At 32.0% G+C, this 23,579-nt stretch overlaps 2 protein-coding genes across 5 annotated transcripts in view; one reads left to right on the forward strand and one right to left on the reverse strand.

The window, feature by feature from the left end:
- LOC140667166 (odorant receptor 13a-like) lies at positions 1–7,135 on the forward strand. Of its 2 annotated transcripts, none has more exons than XM_072894906.1 (8): positions 1–122; positions 2,853–3,273; positions 3,664–4,042; positions 4,124–4,201; positions 4,438–4,567; positions 4,683–4,790; positions 4,911–5,120; positions 6,981–7,135. In XM_072894906.1, exons 1-8 carry the CDS (start codon positions 33–35, stop codon positions 7,047–7,049), a joined length of 1,485 nt encoding a protein of 494 aa, XP_072751007.1. In that variant the 5' UTR covers positions 1–32; the 3' UTR covers positions 7,050–7,135. The 2 variants fall into 2 exon arrangements, with proteins under 2 accessions (XP_072751007.1, XP_072751008.1); XM_072894907.1 differs by having other exon boundaries at positions 4,456–4,567.
- Positions 7,136–9,076: 1,941 nt separating this feature from the next.
- Timeout (circadian regulator timeout) overlaps positions 9,077–23,579 on the reverse strand; it is a 118,187-nt gene continuing 103,684 nt past the window's right edge. For all 3 annotated transcript variants that reach the window (XM_072894904.1, XM_072894903.1, XM_072894902.1), the window contains exons 16-28: positions 21,867–21,932; positions 21,685–21,766; positions 21,132–21,330; positions 20,565–20,802; positions 20,072–20,172; positions 17,440–17,539; positions 14,963–15,097; positions 11,870–12,100; positions 10,549–10,833; positions 10,382–10,480; positions 9,872–10,060; positions 9,566–9,658; positions 9,077–9,471 (exon numbers count right to left, since the gene is read on the reverse strand). In XM_072894904.1, coding sequence (XP_072751005.1) covers positions 9,248–9,471; positions 9,566–9,658; positions 9,872–10,060; positions 10,382–10,480; positions 10,549–10,833; positions 11,870–12,100; positions 14,963–15,097; positions 17,440–17,539; positions 20,072–20,172; positions 20,565–20,802; positions 21,132–21,330; positions 21,685–21,766; positions 21,867–21,932 — 2,042 coding nt within the window. In that variant the 3' untranslated portion in view covers positions 9,077–9,247. The remainder of the gene's footprint in view (positions 9,472–9,565; positions 9,659–9,871; positions 10,061–10,381; positions 10,481–10,548; positions 10,834–11,869; positions 12,101–14,962; positions 15,098–17,439; positions 17,540–20,071; positions 20,173–20,564; positions 20,803–21,131; positions 21,331–21,684; positions 21,767–21,866; positions 21,933–23,579) is intronic.

Genomic DNA, 23,579 nt, shown 5'->3' on the forward strand with positions numbered 1-23,579 from the left:
GAAAATTAACTCTATGCGTGGACGCAGAGCGAATGCATCGTGTCCGTTCGCACGAAGAACAGAGAATTGCCGTAGGTAGAGAGAAGAGGAGATTGCGACGAATTGATCCTTCTATATTGCAGGTCTGTCCAATCTTTATTAACCCTTTGAGTGACAGCGGGTCACCTAGAGACCCACCTTTTTTTTCGTAATTTTTTTTTATTGTTTTAACTACTTTTTTATCAATAAATACCGGATTTTTTGTTTCCACAGAGTCTCTAGAACATCAATAAGTGTAAAAAAAATATCAACAGTCATTAATTGTTAATTGCAAAAATACTATATATAAACAAACAGTCAAAATTAATACTTTTTTACGAAAAAATGCATTTTCCACTAATCAATTATGACAATAAATACGGCAATTTTTTTATAATCTTAGTGCACTCTAAAGTATTTTTCAGAATTTTTTTAGAATTTTCCACTGTCTTGTTTTTGTTAAATTCTCCTTTTTTTGATAAAAAATATATAAAAAAACAATATTTTCTATTCTAAATTGAAAGTAACAGTCGTATTCTTTTTTAAATTTTTTCTCTGAAGGTTTTTTTTAGATCGCAGAATCTGAATCTAAAGGAAAAAAAATTTAATTTCCAAAATTTAATATAGGGATCCAAAAACCCTTATATACCAAATTTTATAAAATATACTGACAATTAAAAAAATTCGTAGCTCAAAGGGTTAAAGAGTAAGCACATTACAGCAAAAAAATAAATACTAATATTGTACCGTATAATTTATTTTTTTTTCAACTTACAAAAATATTTTTAATACGAGAGAAGACTCCAAATAATTTTTTTCAATGAACTGAACATCGAAAAAATGTTTTCTCGAAATTTATACTTACAAGTCCTTTTAATTTATAAGAATATTTTCTTTTTTATGTGATATTTTTTGAAATACTTCATTTATAAATTAAGTATAAAACCTACATGTTCTTCAGAATAATTACACCGCGATCAATTACAAATTATGCCGCGATCGATGGGTTGGGCAAACTTATACTACATTGGTGTAGATCATTTATCATATGTATTAATTATTTAATATATTATTATTATAATATATTATTTACATTTATATCGATTGACTACTAGTACGCATGCGATGATGCGTATGTCAAAATTACGTACACAATGTAGTCTCAAAGTTGTGACGGTCGTAGCCAAACGATCATAAAAGTTTATCATTCGACTTTAGTATGATAAAAATTTAGCAAGTTTTTGACGAAAGTTCTTCACTTAGATTTTTTTTCAGCAACCAATCGAGATATATACGTCCGATAAATGTAATAATCCCAAAGTGTTAACATTTTTTTACGTTGTTATAGTTAATATTAAATTAACATAATATACACTACGCAAAAAAAATTAAAGGGCCACTTTCTTTCATATAAAAAAGGCTAATTTCCAATTAGTGGCAATTTTTTTAAAAATCGGAATAAGATCAAGAAAAAAGCGTTTCAAAGCTTCAAATTTCTAGTTTTAGAACGTTTAAATAAATTTCAATTCTTTCTATTCGTTACAAAATTACATTGTAAGAAAGCGACGTCCGTCGATTGAACAAATTTCTCAAAAGTTTGTCCAAATTAAAGAATCAAATTTTTTTAAAAATCCTAGCACGATTTCATGTTCTATGATTTTTTTTAGGCAAGATATTTATTATTAAAGTAAAATCGAGCTATTGACTTTGAACGCTTATAACTAGTGAAAAAAATGATCGTACAATAATCATTAATTTAAGTTTTCGAAATGTACAGAAGAAAAACTTAACACTTCGGTCTTTTGTACGAGTAACTGGAATACTTTTTACTTGTAAGTGTGTAGAGTTCAATTTTAGCGTTTTTTCGATAACTTTCATTGATTTAAATAAAAAAAGATAAAAGTGCAATTTTTACTTGATTTTAACGTAACAATTACGCTTTAAAAATGAATAAAGATTGAAAAAAAAAACGATAGGAGCATTTTAAAGTGCTAACTCTTCTCTTTAAATTGCTTTTTTCTTGACGGAAAAAAATCATAGAACATTCGTTAAAAAAAGAAATTAAAGCTAAAACTCTGCTCTTTAAGATCTAATTAATGAAATCGTGCTAGGATTTTTATTTTAATTCGGACAATTATTTTATTCTTGGACAAACTTTTGAAAAATTTGTTTAATTGTCGCTTTCTTACAATGTAATTTTGTAACGAATAGAAAGAATTGAAATTTATTCAAAGATTCTAAAACTAGAAACTTCAAGCTTTGAAACGCTTTTTTTTTATTGATCTTATTCTAATCATTTTTATTGAAAGTTGCGACTACTTGAAAATTAGCCTTTTTTTACATGGAAGAAAGTGGCCCTTTAATTTATTTGCACAGTGTACATCTCTCCTTCTTTTTACTAATGCATTTACATTTACGTGTTATTATAATAGTCAAATTATATGCAATTATTTCAACAGTATCGCAAGCCAGCCAATCATCAAGATTAGAAAAATCTTACGTGTCCCTTATCTTTGCGACAAAATAAATAATTTTTCACTCGAATCTATGCTTTTATCTTCTGCTTATTGACTACAGGCTTGTACATATATACATACAATCCAACGATAAGGCTGCATCGCGCCGCGATATCTTGGCTGTATGTATGTACATATATGTACATGCGCGATTCTCAGGTCGTCTGACGTAACGTACGTAATTGTCCGGTGTACATGTATCCGGGGAATATGCGAAACAAGAGTCGAATACTCCAAGCGTACTTGCGCGTAACCATCGTATCTTTTTTGCGCGAGTGCATCGCAGCTGGACATAAGATTTTCACTGGAATTTTTCAGAATATGCTTTCATCATCCTCCCTCTCTCTCTTCGTAAATCGCACGAGTAACGATGATCAGACAAAGATTAAGAGAAAGGATATATCTGTGGCGTATTACATTTCTCATTTGCTTGTAATATTTGGACATGCCCAAATTTGGCCCGTCCACTCGTTTTCGCTGTGTAAAATGCTGTTTTCGACTGCAGCAACGACTGTCTTTATTTTGGGAAATTTCCTGCTCCTACTCTCGGAAATTGTGAAACTCACAATGATAAGCGATCTGAAATTATTTGCCAATATCATCGGCGTAATCTGCATGCATTTGGTGGGATTAATAAAATGGTGCTACTGTATAAAAGAAAAACATCAAATTGTCGATATTGCGATAAAGTTGGAAAAATGCCACGTACTTTGCCAACAAATCGATAACAGCGAAGAAGGTACATCAATTATCCATTATTATATATATGTCTCCACCGAAAAAAATTGTATTCTCGAAATGTATACTTTATAAGCTCTCTTAATAAATATTCTCAATAAATGATATTTTCTTTTTTACGTGATATTTTAAAAATATTTTATTTATAAATTAAGTAAAAATTATATAAAATATTATTAAAAATAGTAAAGACGTTAGAACAAAAAGGATTATTAATTACATATATATATCGCATATGATTGTGATTTAAAAGTATTAATAAATATTCTCGAGATAATTTCCATGATTTTAAAAAATTTAATTCGCCTGTGTTTCGATATTACAAATAATATTTTTTGCAAGTTACCTCTCAAAATTTATTTGCATTAAAGGAGATCTTTTTTTTCACTAGGATGTCGAGTATATAAAAATGAAATGGAATACGCACGTCGATATTCCAGTTACTTCATATATGGATGGACATGTACATGTATTTATGGTGTTTTACACTGGTGTCTCAATCCATTTCTTTTAAGAACTTGGGCAGTGAAGCAGATGGATTCAACAAATCATACAATTATTAAAAGAAATTTGCCGTTTATCGGATGGTATCCTTTTAACATCGATGATATTCATAATTATATTTATCTGTATTTTATGCAGATAATCGGCGGAATATCTTCTGCGCTTGGAATTGTTTGCTTTGATACTTTTTACGTTACTATGCTAATGATCGTCTGTGCACAGTTTCAGTATATCAATACGATGTTGACAAGAATTAATTTTGATAAGTATGCTCAGTCTCTATTTTATCGCAAATGTTTTATAAAATAAATTCACTTGATTATTGAAATATATTATTGGATTTGCAGCGTACCGAATACAGAAGCAACGTGTATTCTCGACAGAAAATTAAAGAATTGCGTAAATTGTCATACAGAGATTATACAGTAATATTTTCATTAAATTATATATGTTAAATAATAGCGAAATTCTAATGTCACGTTGCATTATGTCAATTTTATGAATCAGTATCTGTCAAAATAATCTCTGATCGAGAGATTCATTATAATATGATAATTTTTCCAATCAGATTTTAATGTTTATGTATCGAAAATTTCATATAATCTTTTTTTTTTTTTTTTTTTGTGAGAATAGAAGGTATTACATTTCTTTAAATAATAAGAGATATATATTTTTTTAGGTTTTTAAAAATATTGCAAACTTTTTGCAGTCCGGCAATGTTTATGCAATGTGTCGAAACATTAGTTCTTATTTGTTTAGTCTCATTCGAAGCATCAACGATTAAAATTGCGGTATGAATTATTTTACAAAATGTTCGATAACACATGCATCAAGATACATCAAATATTCTGTGCATTTATTTTTAACACTCGAAGAATTAAATTATATGTTTTTATATCTCGACAGTTTGACATGGAATCTATCTTCAAATTATGGACTTTGCTCGAGTATTTTTTATGCGCCAGCGTTCAATTATATTTCTTTTGTTTCTTTGCCACTCAACTCGAACATTTGGTTCGTTTTGTATGCTAAATTTTCAAAATCTTTGTATTACTAAGAAGTTTCAAATTAAAACAATATACAGAAATTGTATTGGTTAATGATATATTAATTTTAATTTTTATATCATTTTAGGGCTTGCAAATTGCGCATTCAGTGTATTTTTGCGGATGGGAGCCTATGATTTTTAATGAAAGAACAGACCAATCGACGAACAGTTTCGGAAAACAATTAAAATATTGCAATATTAATCGATCAGTGCAGATGATTATGGTGCGAGCACAGAAACCGATTGTTTTAACCGGTGGTCCATTTTACATACTTTCGTTGGAAACTTTTAGAGTCGTAAGCAACATATTATGTGTGTGTGAGAGTGACTTTTCAATTCGTGAAAATTCAATTAATTTGAGAGTTCTGTCTTTATTTTTAATAGCTTAAAATCTAATAGTCTAGAATAGTCCTAGAATTCTTGATAGATTAAAAAAATAGTTCTAGCAATTAAATAAAAAAAAAAAAAAAAAAAATAGCTCGGGACAAACTGACAGAGACGTCAAGTTCACTTACTTTGTCTTACGATTATTTTTTTAGATCTCTCAAGACTGACAAGGTGAGCGCGCTAGTCATATTTCAATGATATTTCGTGTTATTGTACAATCACTTTTAGCGAGTTCGGCGTCTCGATCTAATTTATTTAATAAATATTTTAATCATTTTTACGCATGGAACTCTCTCTCTAAAAATTAAAAGTGATTGCATTAAAAGTGATTAACATAATCTCATTTAACTCGTTTCCAACTAAATTGTAGACTGTGCTTTTTAGTTTGTCCTCTCTCTCTCTCTCTCTCTCTGAATTATTTTTTTTTTTGTTTAATAGCCAGAACTATCAAGAACTAAAATTATTAAAATAAAAAATTCTCAATAATTATTTTAAACTTTCTCTCAATAATTATTATTAAAATTAATAAAGTTTTCGCGAATCGAGATGCCAACATCACACACACATGAAATTTCACAAAATACGCGATCACCGTGACAAAAAAAAATTAATTCCGCGAATAATAGTGTACATAAATTACCTTATGATTGCTCCGACGAAGCCCGATGCTCCTCTTTCGTTGATACATCTTCAAAAGAATTCACAAAACACTCGCGTGACATTTTGCATGACACTCCCGATAATAATTGTTTAAATTCCACTTTAATCCGATAAATAAAAACGATCGTCTTTCAACTGACACTTTCGACACTCGTTTGATAATCCGCCATATGCGATAAACGTGATAAATTATCTCAATATCACCGAATATCGTAATAAAAATACATAAATCGAGATCGCGCTGACGTATTGTTTAATTACATTGCTTTGACATGTAAATTGCGATCGAGTTTGCAGAAGCGTTGCTCGAGTCTCGCACCTTCTTATTTTTGTTCGTGACGTCAAGATTTTTTGGCTACAGCTGTTTGTCTGTCAATGATGCGGTTTTATAATACTTATCTATTTTCACGTAACTATGTCAGTCACACATCATATTAAATAATTAGTTCTATACTGTACATATAATTCACTATAAAACTTAAGATAGATATAAACTCTCAATAATTAACGAGTTTCTACGAAATGAAACGTCAAATAGCTTCCACATACATATACATATTTTACACATATTTTATATATCATTTTATTTTATTTCTAAAATTATATATTAACTATTATAATTATATATTAATATACATATCATACACGAATTTTAGATGTTCATTTATGAATATCATTTCATTTTATTTCTAAATTTATATATTAATTATTATAATAATTATATATTAACATTACCTATATATATTACGAATTTTAGATATTCAATTTATGAATATCATTTTATTTTATTTCTGAAATTTTATATTTAATTTCTTGCACAGGACGCATATACATATTTCTTATTTATTTAAAGTTTATAAGTTTCGAATTGTGATCAGAAAATAAAAGAAGATATCTCATTATTAGCAAACACACATATGTATATGTATGTGTGTGTAATATATTTTGATTATATTTTTGCACAAAATGTTTATACAAAAATGTAAAAGTTAAATATAAGAATGGATTACAATCGTTTCAATCCAGAATTCCAATCCGAGTTAATTTATATAATACAATGGCAGACTCTAGCCTTAAACACTAATATAATATATAAATTTATGTTGCAGATAATTAGTTTGGCAATGTCAAATTCTGTAATGTTACGCACAATCTCTGATACGATTTTAGATGAGTGAGCTAAAATCAATAGAGATTTATATATATATCTTTTCTTTAATACACATGCGAGCTTAATCTATCTAAATATACTATGATAATCTGATAATATGAGAACAAAATGCCTACATAATAATTGATAATAAATTGTATTAAAAAAATTGATAATAAATTATATTTAAATTATGTCTTGCAGTCCTACTATACCATTAAAAAAGAAATCTTTTGTAAAAAGTACAATTTTTCTATGAAATAATTTTCTTTTTTATAAAAATTTAAATATTAAATGCGTGTGACGTGAGTCTATAATTAAACTTTATTAGCATACGAGATTATCAATAATAACTATTTGTATATACGCATTCCCAAGGCGGTTCAAGGCGTTTGTGTTCAACGCTCTTCCTCGAGATACGGAACGTGCAGAGAAAGAGAGAGGAAGAGAATATAGCTGGTGTGGGAGAGGTTGTCGGCAGAGTGGGGACAAAGAGAGAGGATGCTATCCACCTACAACCGTATAAGAAGCCCGCGCTTCTACCAGGGGAGCATGTATATCACGAAAGTCGCGGCTTACTAGCTCTTTCGCATGTTATCTTATCACGGATACTACGTGTTCCGACGAGGCAGCTTGGATTCCGCGAGTGGACTCGCCGCGACAGCTCGGCTCTTGCCACGTCCTGCGTGCCTGGCATATGAAAGTTGAGATTAGAATGCACGTGGTCACCCTTCTGGAATCTCGGTCGTTCTATACTGACGAAGACGAGACGATGATCGACGCTAGTAGTTATTGTCACCGATGCTTCTGCCGAGCGTGAATGGATGCGGCTTCTCGAGGTCAGACTTTGCTTATCGTTCTTTGTATGTATGAACGTACACCTCGCTGCACCTGCTGGATATATTTAACATTGAGTTTTTTTATTGCACGTTATAACATAACGATGTCTCTTGAATCGATAAGAAGACGCAAAGATGTATTTCGTTATCCTTGATAATTAAAAATAAAGATATAAAGATATGTATCTTAATATATATATATATGTAAGAGTACATAATATGTATATATGTTTATAATTGATAGAAAAGATTGTTCGACACGTAGGAGAAATACAAGAACAATCTTTTTATCAAAGAAAATCAATTAACTTTCTCGCGCATATTTTAAGCAACACTTAATATGTATTTATATTAAATATATATTTATTGTTGCATATAAATTTATATACCAAAGTCTGGAGCTTCGTATGTACACAACATACATTCCACGACTAGGTTCACGGCTAGGTTTTTCGTTCCTGGCTCGGCATGATCCCCTGATCGCACATCCGCGAGTCGCGAAGTCCTCGCGGTGTTAATATTATGCGTCGTTATTCCGCGGTCGGTGATGTCGTCGTTAACGGTCGAAGGTGGTATTGAAAAAGGTGGGAGCTGGTCTTTCGTCGCGCGATTACGTCTCGATGCACACGTACGTATCGTTAACACTCGCCAAGACTCCTCACCTGCCCATCAAAAGACGTAAAGTCATCCACATTGGCCAACCATCGAACCGGGATGCACGTGATCGAGGAGGTGGTCGCGCCACGCGCTAGTCTCGCGCGGGAAACGCGCTCGGCGGTCACGTGACTACCCCAGACTTGGACGGCGAGAGACCAGCCTTACCAGCTGGCAACTGTCACTACCGCGCTCGCATGTTCTCTTCGTCGTTACTTGGCGAAATGTGGACGCCTTTCGGGAACTGTTTTTCTTGGCACCCTGAAGTGTACCCCGGACGCAACCGATTGTCCCGTAAGGGCGTATCGTGGAACCTGGACGAAGCTTACGACATATAGCATACATGCCCTTGTTCGAGAACTAGTGGATAAAGCCGATGCCTGTAAGAATGTCACCTTCCCAACTGAAGTTAACAATGCTAAATTACGTTTTCTAAAAATCGGATTATAAAAAAATTTACTTTTTTTTATAAATTAAATACATTGCGTTAATAATAATTCACCGAAATTATTCTATATTTATTTTAATTTCTTTCTTTATTTCCGCAACTTTTAATTTTGTGATACATATTTTTAATAAAAATAATCGATAAAATTGATTTGATTTCTATTAAAATTAAAAAGACATGAAAATAATATAGTATACTGTATCTATGACATTTTTAATATTTAAAAATGTTTAAAAATATTTTCAATATTTGAAATTATTATATGTTAGACAAACGTTTTCCTATTTAATCTTCTTCGTCACTGATTATTATATGAGATAATTTAGGTCGCTCAGATGGCACATTAGACAATGATTCTTCGTCATCGCTAATTGTTATACGAGAGCCATTTGTTTTAGCATTATCATCTTTTATCAATTCCACTTCCTCGTCGCTATCAAGTAGTCGACGTTTCTTATTGAATGGTTTATCTGTATCGGAAGAATCGGATCTATCCCTCTTTGAATCGTCTGTAAAATATATGGAAATTTATATTAACATTGAAATTAACTAGAAAGAGGTCAAAGATCGATCAGTTATCTTTTATCAGCATATGTTACTGACCGTTTTTACCATCAATGTTCCTTTGAATTTCCATTTCCGAATCGGAGGAATCATCGAGCATTCTTACGCGGTTTCTCGCATTGCCTGTGTAATCTAAAATTTTACATCATCGCGTTATTATCATCATGTTATTAAATTACTGTTTAAAAATTAAACTTGATAAATGACAAAAATATATTTGTCGGTAAATTCATGATAAAGGAATACCAGCCTACTGGTTTGAATAACAGAGGGCGAGAAAATGTTATCCTATTCCTTATTTCGCCAATTAACTAAGCGAACCTTAATTAATTGATAGTGACATACCTTCATTTGTTTCTTTTGCCACTTCTGCTTCATCACTTTTTTCTGCAACTTTTGTTTCAGCACTTTTTTCTACAACTTCTGCTTCATCGCTGTCTTCGTTTAATTGCGATAATTCTTTGGATTCCTGCGATAACGGAATTTTAGTACGCGATTTCGATTGTTTGGAAGTTGATGGTTCTGGTTCTGAAACTAATTTGAAAGATTTATAGACTTTTATATATCATATTTGTATAAGAGATGAAAATTGCATTATATTTTTTAATAAATGCTCTGATAAAAATTAATAAACATTAATTAAAAATTCAAAAAAAATAATAAATATAATTTAAAAAAAATCTTGGAAAATATTTGCAAACTATTTAAGAAAGTAATTCGTAAACTTCAAGTTTCATGGTAAATTGATTTTTATGCATTGTTTCGAAAGCATTTCATATAATGATATAACAAAGTTATGCTAATTTACTTTTGGTCGATAAATAACTATAGGAAAGCATATATAGCTTTACTAACCTGTAGGTATAAAAAACTTTTTAACATTCTCAAATACGTCGACATCGTCTCCACTGTCATCCATCTTTTCGTCAGTGTCGGAATGATCTTTACGGGCTTCTACAAAACGTTTCAGTAAATAATTGTCACTTGAAAATTTTTTTATCCAGTGGACAGTATTCATTTACCCTCGGCGACAAATTTGCCAGCTAAAGCGTCCTCGATGACTTTGTAGCGTTTCTGAATTGTGACTGTAAGCATATTCGCTGGAACACGCCAATAAGATTCCTGGGCATCAGCCGGTGGCACAAATCCCAGGGCGCGGAGAAGCTTTTGAAAACTCGGTGAATCCATCGCGGTCGACGAGTAATCTGTCAGCGGCACCAAGGGTATGCCCTCGGAGCTTTCCTCGTCACGATCGTCCAGAATGTCTTGCAGGGATTCCTTGATCCATTCCAACGCCTCTCTCATGTCTGATTTATCGAGAGATTTTTTCCCATTAATCTTTTTTCATCAATAATTTAATTTTATTTTGTTCGCCAATAAATATTAGTCACTATGTTAGGTTTTACATCGCTTTCAACAGAGATGTGCAAAATGGGTGTCCAAATTTATTTGAAATAGAAAATGCAAAATATATTATAAAATAATTTTGAAACATCCATTTGAAGTAGGAAATGAAAAATAGACATTTTTAAAATAAAAATGATTTTTTTTAAATATTCATATTCTTATATTTATTTATATTTAAATTCTTATTTTTATTTTTTCTTATTTTTTACATGATGCAACTGTAATTTTGGCATCACTATATCACATACTATTGCATAGTAATAATGGATTGAAAATAGCTACTATACACACAATGACTAAATTAATAAATATTTAATCTAGGATTTATTTTACAATAAACAAGTGCAATGCAATGTTGCAATAATATCATGATTCATTGATTACCGATATCTCAATTAATTTTTGAGTAAAAAAAAATTTGAAATAAAAAGCGGATAATGAAAACTATTGAAATGGAAATGTTAAATGGTTTTTGAAAATAATAAGTATTTTAAATGCATTTACTTCAAATAATGCACATCTCTGACTTTGAAGATATTCATTTGTGAAGATATATACCTATTTGTTGGATACTGCGAATTGTTATTATTTTTTGTGAAGAATAGATTTGCGGACTAAATAGAATAAATGTTAGAGAAAAAATATTTTCTTCAGATTTGCGGCACGTGATCCGCATCCAAGTATTGACATATGTACCCCACAAAGTGACCTGAAAAGTCCTTTTCCCGACAAGTCATCATTTTTTTTTCACGTAATGGTTCTGCAAATCATTGCCTTCCTCCCTTTTTTTTTTCTCTCCAGAAGAACATTTATCCTGCGTGAAGGGAACGAGGGACGCGACACGTGCGCTTTCATTAATCACAAAAAACGCGGATGGAAGGGGGGAGGGGGGAAGGAGGGAAAGTAAAAAAACCGTGAGAGGGCAGCGATACTCACCCCTGTCGATGACGTCCTTCAAGAGACCGGATAATTGTGCATCCGTGTAAATGATCGTCGATAGCTTCCGCCTGTTCCGTTGCTTCTTTTTCGTCGACTCCTCGTCGCTCCGACGAGGCGCGCCGCCGCGCTTCGAGGATTTTCGAGTTTCTTCGTCGTCTTCGTCGTCGGTGGCTGAACTTTCGTTCCCGTCAGAATTACTGGCAGCCTGCGTTTCCCACGACGATTTACCTTTGCGCACAATACACGGAAACGACGTGAGCGAGCTTCCTCGAGCGAATGTTCATCAACGTATGTAAAGTACGCTCTGCGTATGTGTGTGCGGGAGGCATTTCACGTAACATTAGGTAAATCTCGAGCGTGATAAATATTAAAGTGTACGTATAAAATCCATAATACTCTGAATGACAAATTTGTTTTCTTTTCTTCTCGCATGAAAGTCTGATAAAGGAGCCTCACGAACCCGATAATTTGGATTTTAATGAAACTTTACACGCATATAAAAGATGCATTTTCAGTTGTTGCTAAAAACGGTCCTAAGGGATGATGGAACCACCCCTCATGTAGAGCAGTTTTTCGATTTTCTCGATAGATGCAAAAAATGTTTCATGGAAAAAATCACCTCCATTTAATCACATTAACAAAATCTAAGAAAAATAATTTAAAAAAAAAATTTTTTTTTTTAAATTTTATTACTGTGGTTAAATAGACGTGTTTTTACTATGAAACTTTTGTATGAAACATTTTTTTATATCTCGAATAGTTTTCCAGATATATTGAGAAAATCGAAAAATCACCTCCATTTAATCATATTAACAAAATTGAAGAAAAATAATTTTTTTTCAAAAAAAATTTTTTTTTAATTTTATTTATGTGGTTAAATAGAGGCGATTTTACCAATGGAACTTTTACAGGAAACATTTTTTTATATTTCGAATAGTTTTCCAGATATAATCTTTTAAAAAAGATAATTTTTTCAAAAATTATTTTTTCTTAATTTCATTACTGTAGTTAAATAGACGTGCTTTTACTATGAAACTTTTGGTATAAAACATTTTTTTATATCTCGAATAGTTTCCCAGATATATTGAGAAAATCGAAAAACCGCTCTACATATGAGGGGTGATTTCCCCTTAGAACCGTTTTTTTAGCAGCAACTGAGAATTTCTAAATTCATCTATTGAGTCCCCTTCCCCCCCGCCCCTCCTTCGTGTGTGCCAAGTTTCATCAAAATCAGAATTTGCAAGGTTCCTTTGATTTTTTATATCTGTCTGGGATCACACATCGAGCATAATTTTTTAAAAATATGTTACATTCTAATAAACAGATTGGATACGATTTAAATCTATTTTCAAATGTATTGGCGAAATATTAATTGCATTTGGCCTATATGTTACTGATAGAAAAACAATAGCATTTTCTATAAGGATAATCTTATATGGATAGCGAAATTGCATCAAAACATGACGTTGAGGGAAAATGTTATTTCAAAGACACATAAGGTGAACCGAAACTTCTCGGCAATGCTTCATCTCGCAGCTGTATATCTATGATATGAGCTATCTCAATGCATTGAATACAAATAAGGCATGAGAGAGGAAAACAATATCCATGATAAATATGAAATTCCTTCCGGCACCATAATAAGAAGCTAAGGCGAGTGATATTGGTCCAAGAGCGACGAAAGTGCGTCTGGAATTCGCAGTTGCCGAATATTAAATAACAAGATTGATATTCCGTGATGATATTATTATGAACTTCGAATAAGACAGGGAAAAAATACATATATGAAAGCGTAAATATTATTTCAAATATCTGAAAAATTGATGATACAAATTTGTTTGAAATTTAATGACTCACATTCAAATTAAAAATAATTTGGAATTATTTTTACACCCTGTAATTTTGAAAAAAATAAAATTGTAACATTAAATGTTTATTATAATAATTATTATCTTATTTATTACAATTATTTTTCATTTTTGTTATCGTAATAAAAAGTTGTATCCTTCACTTTTAAATTAATATAATGAATGGATTCAACAATTTGTTAATATTAATTTTGAAATATTAAAAGCTACGTAAATCGGGTTACTGTTTCAGTCGTAAGTTACGCGAGTATTTAAAAAAAATGATTATAAATATATGATTATCTTTTATGAGATTAAGAATAACTATAAATATATATAAATACAACACATACATATATATATATATATATATATATATATATATATATATATATTTGGTAATTCGATACAAATAAACTACCCGAGTAGCATCTGGTTCACAAAACGCACTAACTGTATATAATTTCTACAACACAAGTTATTGCATAACATATTGTACAAACTGGGGAAAGAGAAAGAGAATTTAATATATAAATAATTTAATAAAAAAGATAAAAATATGCATATATCACGATTTTTTTAAATTTCACGATATCCGTGACATATTTGTAAATAATTTATAACTTTATAACCGAAAATTTATAACACGCATTCCTTGTTCATAATTGAAACGTTTCTCATAAAATCGATATCTCTGTGAAAATATTAGCTTAATACGTTACTCGCTATCTGTCGCAGTTAAACAATAGTATTTCGTTCTCTTCATAGTATTAAAATCAAAGACCGGAACATTTCTCAGAACCGCACACTTGCTTCGCTCTTAAGGAATAACGAAGGGAAACAGAAACGATCTTACAAACATACGAGCGAACTTGTCTCGGGTGGTAATATCGACGAAAGGTTTTTTTCCCTCTCTACGGTCCGTAAGAAATCGGGATAGGAGAGCGAGAAGAATCCTGTACAAATTGATCTTTGCTCCTTCTCACTTTTTCCCGCCCCCTCTCTCTCCCTCTCTCTCTATCTTCTACGTCGTCGTTTCGTTCTCCCCGTTGAAAGCGAGCCGCTCTATGCAGTCGCCGGCAATCGCGTTACTAGAAGACTGATCGAATGGGAATAGTCGCGGAATCGGAGGATAGTAAGAAAGACAGATGCGAATGGAATGGGATGGGATTGGCCGGAACAAGGGATATGCTCCAGACTGGATTGTGATGAGGGAGGAAGAAGAACGAATAGCTATACTCACCCTGGTTGCTTTTTCTAGCCCGTTTTTTGCGCAGCTCCTTGCGATCCTGCGCCAATCCTAATTCCAAAAGCTTTTCCTTGATCTTCGGCTTCGGCCGCTTTATTCTAAGACCGGTGAAAATCAAATCCACGGGATCTGTCGGGAACATAAGTGTAGTTTCGATTTTTATAGCGTCGTCAAGAAATGGTACGGCGATGAGATGATAGGGAGACTTTATGAGAGAATCACAGGCGAGAGGGAAGATCGAGACGATTGTTAGAGATTTCAAAGAGATTTAAAGTTGGAATCAATTAAACTCTGTTCAAAGAGAAACGCAAGCGCTCCCCCGCTTTATCTTACGAAATGTATTTATACGTCAATTGAATGTTGATCTTTACGGACTTTTGACTTACGGATAATTTAAGGATATTTAGTACCTATTTTTAAAAATATAGGAATTTAATAAAATTTGCACAGATTCTTCTGATACATGTTCAGAGACTTGTAAAAAAAACCTAGAGTTGATTCGCTGAAGCAATCAAAAGTTATAAGGATTTTAATTTTCAATGAATTTACCCGTCGATATTATTATAAATATAAGTATTTTGTGGATCTAATTATAAGTAAAAGTATTAATATAATTATAAATATAATTATTTATATAAATAAGTATAAATATAATTATTTCTGTCCTTTTTAGCCCTTAAATTGATACGATTAAAGATTTTCTATCTTATAAAAAACCTATGATCGTGTTGATTTAAGAGCTAAAATACATAGAAATAATAATAGGAATTTATTCAAAATTTGCAAAAGTATAGTTTAAATATAGAGGAAATATTTTATCACATAATTTTGGTCAAGTACTGACTAGTTCAAAAGATATTGAATATAATTTTCTCAATTTCGTTCTATTATCAGAGATGACATATTATTTATTGTGAAAACGTGGCAACATAGCATTCAGCTGAGCCTTCTTTTGACATTTTAAATAACTTATTTTTTCATTTGAAGAAGCCTCTATATACAAACGTGTAAGCGAGAAGCGACTAGGCCTTATATGTCAATCTGTAATTTGACCAACTTATGAAAAATTACCATGTTGTCACATTTCTTTCTTCTCGGAGAAATGACAAATTATTTAAATTATCAAAAAATAGTTAAAAATCTTCTATATTTTGTCATTATTCGCTATTATAATTTTTATTCTGACATTTTAAATTACTCTGTACGAGTAAATTCTTTTATTTTTATAATTCAAATTTTGTGCTGTAATGTTGCTGTAACCGAGGTACCGTCAATGATACAAGTTTCTCATTACAATTTAAGAAACACGAAAATTGTCCGAAAAAAAAACAACAGAAGTTTGAAAATACATTTCGACACTCTAGCTATGAATAAATAATAAGATTTTATGCATCTTTATAATAATCATGTATTAAGATATATGAGAAAAGTATATATTCGTCAATTTCGACTACTTTTTACTCCGATCGTAGGTGCTAAACATCCTTAATTTTTTTTTTTCAAAAGATTATAAAATAATTTTACATTTAAATCCGATTCTCCGATATAAACTGTTCGCGTTCCAATTTATATTATGTGACGTAAATTTAATTTTATAAAAAGATTGTCCCTTATACAACGTGACATCTTTGCGAATGTTTTCCGTTTGTCGGTTGAGAATTCTAGAGTTAACAACTGCGGAGTGAAAATACGATAGAATAAAACACTTTGCGGAGATTTTTGAAAAGAACGTGAAGAAAAATGCCCTTGACATTTCGCGGACATCTGAGAATTACGCCTGGCGTGGAAGCGACTTCGGAGATTAAAAGTTATGGAGAGCGGCGGATTCGTATGAAAATGAAACAAGTTTTACAAGACTTCTCTGAAAATGTCTCTGTCAGAAAGGATATTATTCTTCGTTCGTCCCAGCGGATTCGAAATTATTACTACAAGCAGCCAAGCGTGTCCGATGTTCGGAGCTTAATTAAATCCTAGGAATCGTTCCGGTGTTAACGAATTCTCGTACGAATTTCGCATTCACGAAATATTTCAACAGTTTCGGAACGCGAATAACCGGTTAGAATTAACGCGAAAATTTATGGCAAATTTCTATCGAACAAATTTATATTGAGAAATTGGGTTAAGGCCAGTTTCAGTGAATATATAATATTCGTAGATAAATTACAGATAAATGACAGTTACCGTAATATCGTCAGACTCTCATGAAAAATCTATACTATCAAGTTATAAATTTCTCTCTTTATTTCATTTACTCGTGGTTAATAATTACAAATCATTATGATATAATAATTTAATCGCGTTACGAATTAATACTCGGAAACGTGAAAAATAAATGAATGATGGAAATGCAAAAGTCAATATCGACTAATCGGATTTATACTTAAAAAAGAAATAAAATAAAAAATGTTAAAAAGAATTAAGAAACATATCAATGAGAAAGTAACTTAAGGAAAATAAATCTTAAAAATTACCATCATCATCCTTGAACTGTGTCCAAAGTTCCGTAAGCTGGGTAATTTCTTCCTCAGACCATTCCTTAGGCAACCTCTTTTGTACCTCAGCTCGCACGTTCTAATTAATTGCGAGATTTCGGATAATAAGCCAGATAATAAGTCAAACAGTGTACGTAATAAGAAAAAAAAATTAATAATATTTTAAAACTCTAAAACCAATGATATAAATTGCAATTAAGCACTATTATAAATTATTGTCTAATATTCCTAAGAATGATAGATAAAATTATACTTTACAACCCTTAACATTGACTCGACGATAACCGAATGATAATTACAGTTACAATAGAAAATACAGAGATATCTTGACAAAATATATAAATTGACACTCGGCAGCAATTCTTGCTTCCTATAATTTTCTCGAAGAGTACTACTTTGCGTGCGCTTAATCCCCGGATTTGATGAAACAAAGTATCTCGTGTATAATGTCTGGAAAAGCAGTTCCTAAGTCAGTAGGCGTATTTAAAAAGGAGAAGCCAGGACCGCTCGTTTTCCAGCGATTACGTTCCACCCTCGATGAAACGAGGCTCCCTAAATGGCCGACGGAGCAATATCGTACGACTTCCATGAACTAAATGAATGTCAAATGAATACTCGACTCCGTAGTCTTTGATTCTCTCTCTCTCTCTCTCTCTCTCTCTCTCTCTCTCTCTCTCTTCTTCTTCTTCTTCTATCCTCGAAGAGAAGACGAAACGTACTCACGCATGAAATTATTTAAATGAAACGTTTCCGCGGCTAAGCCTTTCCCCTAGAAGACCTCGAAGGGATCGATAATACGTTGGAGGAAATGTTTCTGCTGACGTAGCAACCCTCTTCGCCGATGATTACTTATGATTAATAGCAAATTAAAACTGGGAAAACACGAATCTCTCCTTTTTCTTTCCTAGATCATGATTCATTATCCAAAAATTTATTATACTCTACGCGAAAAAATTAAAGGGCCACTTTCTTCCATATAAAAAAAGGTCAATTTTCAAGTAGTTGCAACTTCCTTAAAAATAATCGCAATAAAATCAATTCTATTTTTATTAAATAAAAAAATTACTTGTCTCAGATGTATTTTGAAGAAAAAAATAATGAAATTTTAGCGAGACTGAGAAATGCGATCTTAAGAATAAAGATTGTAAACGACCAATCAGCGTTCTGTTTTAAAGTAATTATTAAAAAAAAAAAAAAAAAAAAAAAAAAAAAAAAAAAAATTGCTGGTATTAAAAAACCGCTGACATCTTCCAAGCGAATGAAATTTTTTGCTGAATCTCTTATACGTCGCGTTTCATATCTACAAAAAGCACAGTAGAATAAGATCCGGTATTGTGTATTGCATCGCTTATTCTCCGCTACGTGCTTTTTTCCCTTGTTAGAAGCTTCTCTACAAACTCAATTAATTTCAAGTTTTAAATAAGCCGGTAACTAGTTAGTAACTCCTCTGCCGCAATAAGAAGCTTGATTAACGCATTCCCATGCTTTATCACCGTATTGCACCGTGTATTTTCAGAAGAAAAGAGTTATAATGAAGGAAAAAGAAACGCGCTTCTCAAGCTTAGTGAGATTAATACATCTATCTCGGAGAAAATATTCTCTTTACAAAATATTAGTAATTTGAGAAAAAAAAAAATAATGCACTTTTAGTTTCGGAATTAATTAAACATTAAATATTCTCCAGGTTTCACGACCCTTTAATTTTTTCGCGTAGAGTATAATAAATTTTTGGATGATGTCTTGAATTGATGAATCATGATCTAGGAAAGAAAAAGGAGAGATTCGTGTTTTCCCAGTTTCACGATATAAACTCTAATAATTTGCATCAAAATATACTTGGAGATTAAGAATAAAGTATTTATTATATTTTAATTCGCATTCGGTTGACGCAAAAGTTACACGATACCCACATATAACACATACACACATTTACATTTCGGCAAACTTGTCAAAGCAGTTGGGTCACGTTTCCTTTTTGTGTTTTCGTGCCCCGAAGGGCGATGCAAATGTTTATACGTATGTCGTAAGGCAGAAAGCAAACAAAACGATAGCTTTTCTCGAGGAGGCGTCAGTTTTAGGGCCGCGAGTTGACGAGGGGACGCACAGACATTTCCATGCTCGGAGGAAGGAACTACCGGTTGGTGGAAGCCTCACGCAACCACTTGGTAGAAATCGGTGAAAGAAGGAAAAACGAAGAAACGAGGGTGGAAAGCTCGCCCCGTAGGTATTGTCTCCGGAGAATTTACAGTTCCTGTAGCAATTCCCGGCTCCATTTTTTGCATATGTTCACCCCGTCAGCGGAGGCAGTCTAGAAACTTATTTTCGAGGCCGGGCGAACGACCCCCCCTCCCCCGCCCCGTCCTTTCAAGCTTCTCGTAAATCATTGATCTTGTCAGACGGAGCGCGACTGGGACTGCCGTGGAAGCATATGAATGGACCGAGTGCTTTTTTTTTAGGGAGAAATCTTTGCAAAATCTTTCAAAGCTATTTTCTTACTCTTACGAAACATATTTAGCTTAAAATAAATTAATAATTAAATTATAAAAATAATTAGATTATAATTGATACAGCTTCAAGATTGTTTACTCTTAAAGAAAAAAGTACAACTTACCTTTGAATTGACAATCAAACTCATTTCTTTGAGTTTTTTAATGATGGTACGTCGCGTCCTAGCTTCGTTGATAATGTGCTCCAATAGCCAGTCGATCAAGTCTGTAAATTTACATTATAATTATTGCAATATACAAATGACCCAATTTTGATGTAGCTCTTTTTGTCGTTTGTAAATATTTAAAGATAAAATAATAATTTTTTGCTAATTCAAACAATAATAATAAAATAAAAAAAAATTGTACAATTATTTCTATTTGCGGCAAGTTTGTCATTAATTTCTTTTTTTCTTATTCAGATTTACGTCATTGAGTCGCGCGTTATATTTTTTTATATCTTTGCTTATATTTTTTATTTTTTTTTTTATATTTATTATATTTTTTATGTCTTTGTAGTAAGAAATTATTTGAATGTTTCTTATTAGAAAAAGCGAATGTATTTTGACAATATAAGAGATTTCTCCACAAGAAATAGATGCAATATAAAGAGTTTACCTTGAGGGTATTTGTTAGTCTGATGTTCCATGAAGAGAGTGCGCAGCTCGTCCTCTTCCGCTTCCGTCCAGACTGCTCGTGAAACTTTCTTGTTACTCGTTTCCGCGTTGTAGCCATCCACGATTTCTATCGCGTCACGGGTGGTCTTCCAGAAGAGCAGCTCCATGTACGACTTCCGGTTCTTCTGGGCGACTTCGATGAAACGACGGATTATGAAGACCGCGAACTTTTGGAGCTCCTAAAGCAAGGATCGATTTTTCGCTACTCGACAAGTCCACTTCCGTGGGCCATTAAGCTCGATACAAAGATGAAATAAAAACCTCGGTGGTAGAATTTATCGCGCGATATAAGAAAAGGGGAGTTTTATCTGAGCTGAGAAACACAGTAAAGTCTTATCTTTCATCATGTGTAAAAAAGGATGACAGAGTTAGGCTAAAAAAATATTTATACATATATATTCGACAATAGTTAAGCAACAATTAGGTGCCGTTAAAATTGTACAATGTTGTTAATAATTTTCACATTATTAGAAAATATGATATAAAAATGTCGAATTTATTTTATTACCTTATATCCAGGATCTTTTGACTCAAAGATTCTTTGAAAGCTCCGAAATATGGACGCTTGGAATACCATGGCCGGCATTTTGCAATCCCAAGCAATCCGGTGTAGCATTTTTATTACATAGTGATTTACCTCGATTGTATTGTTCTCGAATTGCCGCAGTAGCAGTGCTAAAGCTTTAACAACTTTAACATTGGCGAACCTTTAAATGATATTATTATTATTTTTTAAAAAAGATATATTTTTAATAAAGAAATATTTTTTAATAAAGATAATTTTAACAAAAATACTGCTAGATTTTATCGTATTAATATATATATTTTATATCATATATGTTGTTTCTTTCAACTGAAACTTTAACAGATCGCGTTAAAGTTGCTACCAAGAGTACAAGAATTTTAACTTTTGTTGAAATAAAGAGCAAAAGAGAACAAGAGTTTAAAGATTAATTATAAATAATATTTAAAGTAAGTTGTTAAAGATATGATTAAACAATATTTATAGATAAATGAGTCAATATATCAGAGATATTTTATATTAATTCTTCACATCGCACCTTTGAAGAAATTCCTCCAATTTAAATTCAGTCTCCTGAACAATAGTTTCTCCTTCTTCTTCTTCGTCATTTTCTTCCTCGTCTATTAAAAGGATCATATATATATATATATATATATATATATATATATATATATATATATATATATATTATAAATAAATATATAAAGCTTCGATATCTACCTGTTTCACGATTTTCAATATCTCCTGTCTCATTTATTTCTTGAGCGACAGGCTGGTCTTCTATTACTGAAAGCAAAATAAATTCCAAATTAATTTAATGCATATAAAATTTACATTATAAACGTTAATCAATGATTGAAAGAAAACATGCTCCAGTTTAAAAATAACTGTTTTCAGTTTTCGAATTGAATTTGATAATTAATTGTGAATAATCTAACGATGCTTGATTAAAATATATTCTTAACACAAATGTGACATGCAGATCGTAATACATAAGTACTCCTAACAGTACATCGATGAAACGTTTTAAATCATTGAGAAAAGTTTTCTTGAAGCAAGTTGTTGCTCCAACTAAAGAAAGCTTTCCACCGTCCGAAGAATTCAGTTTGTCCAAGTGACGGTGACGGTGGTGCTATTTCAGTTTAAAGTTTTAATTGTCTCTTCTCCGCGGTCTGCTCAACTCGAAACAGTAATTCGAGATAAAATAAAACGCTCGTCCGACTCGCGGTGTTTTTATCTCGGATTTTTAAATGCTTCATCCCCGTGATGTATTAAAAGTGTTAACGGAAACTTTTGCTTTCTCAGCATGGAGTACGATTCCGAGTATTTCCATAGATTTCTCCAAGAACTTTTCTTCCATTCTTAGAAAAATTTTTCTCTACGTTCCTGGATAGTTTATACATGACTTGACAATGAGATAAAAATTTTTACGTCCAGAAGAATATTGAGCGAGATTTATATATTTACACTTATATATAAGATATTTTACAATTTTCTTTTTATTATTCAAAAGCAAATCTTGTCATTTGCGTAGATTTAAAAGTTTCATAAATATAGTACGCCTAACGGAAACTAGGTGCATAAAAATGCATCGCTTGTTTTTCGTATCTTTTTGTGAAGAAGAGAAAGTAATTTCCATATTTATGCATCCTTATAACGCAATCTAGTTCAACAGGGCAGATGATTCGCTCTGTGGTTGTAGATCTCCAAATATATGCAAAAGATTGTGCATTTAACGAGAGAGTTATCAGTTGCGAGTACAGCCGACGTGGAGAAGTTGCGTCGATATTTGCGATAGCTCGTTGCATTCAGCTATCGATCGTCTCCCCGCAATTTCTCGGCGATACGTTCCCACGCACAATGTATTCTGCGAGGACGCACATGTGTGTGTGTGTGTGTGTGTGTGTGTGTGTATGTGTAAGCACCCAGATCCATGTGCAAAAGAGATCGACAACACGTGGTAGGGTCGCACGAGCTTGTTAAGCGGCTGTAATACTCACGTTTCAATACTCTTCAAACACGTAATTTGCATATTTCGTAAATTAATCACATATATTTTGTTAATTAATCATATATGATACATCCACTATTACGCGAAAAATAAGAAAAGTTTTTTTTTAGATACACATATTATTATTATGTTCCATAACATCGTTAAATTATGTGAGCGTATTCCCTGATCTGCAGTCAGTTTTTTTTTTTTTTTTTTTTCACTCTTTAAATTCGTTTTTTGACTCGTAACGAAAAATAGTTACATGTTAGAGAACTATTTGTACGAAGTTTTTTCGAATTTACGAACTGCCAAACTTTCCTCGTTAGTCATTCTGTCGTTGATCTTTTACGTTGTTTTTTTTTCCACGTTGAAATAGATACTTTACAATGATTGATATTGTATTACATACACGCTGTACAAAATAATATGAGTGACATGCC

Source organism: Anoplolepis gracilipes, chromosome 6 (genome assembly GCF_047496725.1).
Source record: "Anoplolepis gracilipes chromosome 6, ASM4749672v1, whole genome shotgun sequence".
NCBI lineage: Eukaryota > Metazoa > Arthropoda > Insecta > Hymenoptera > Formicidae > Anoplolepis > Anoplolepis gracilipes.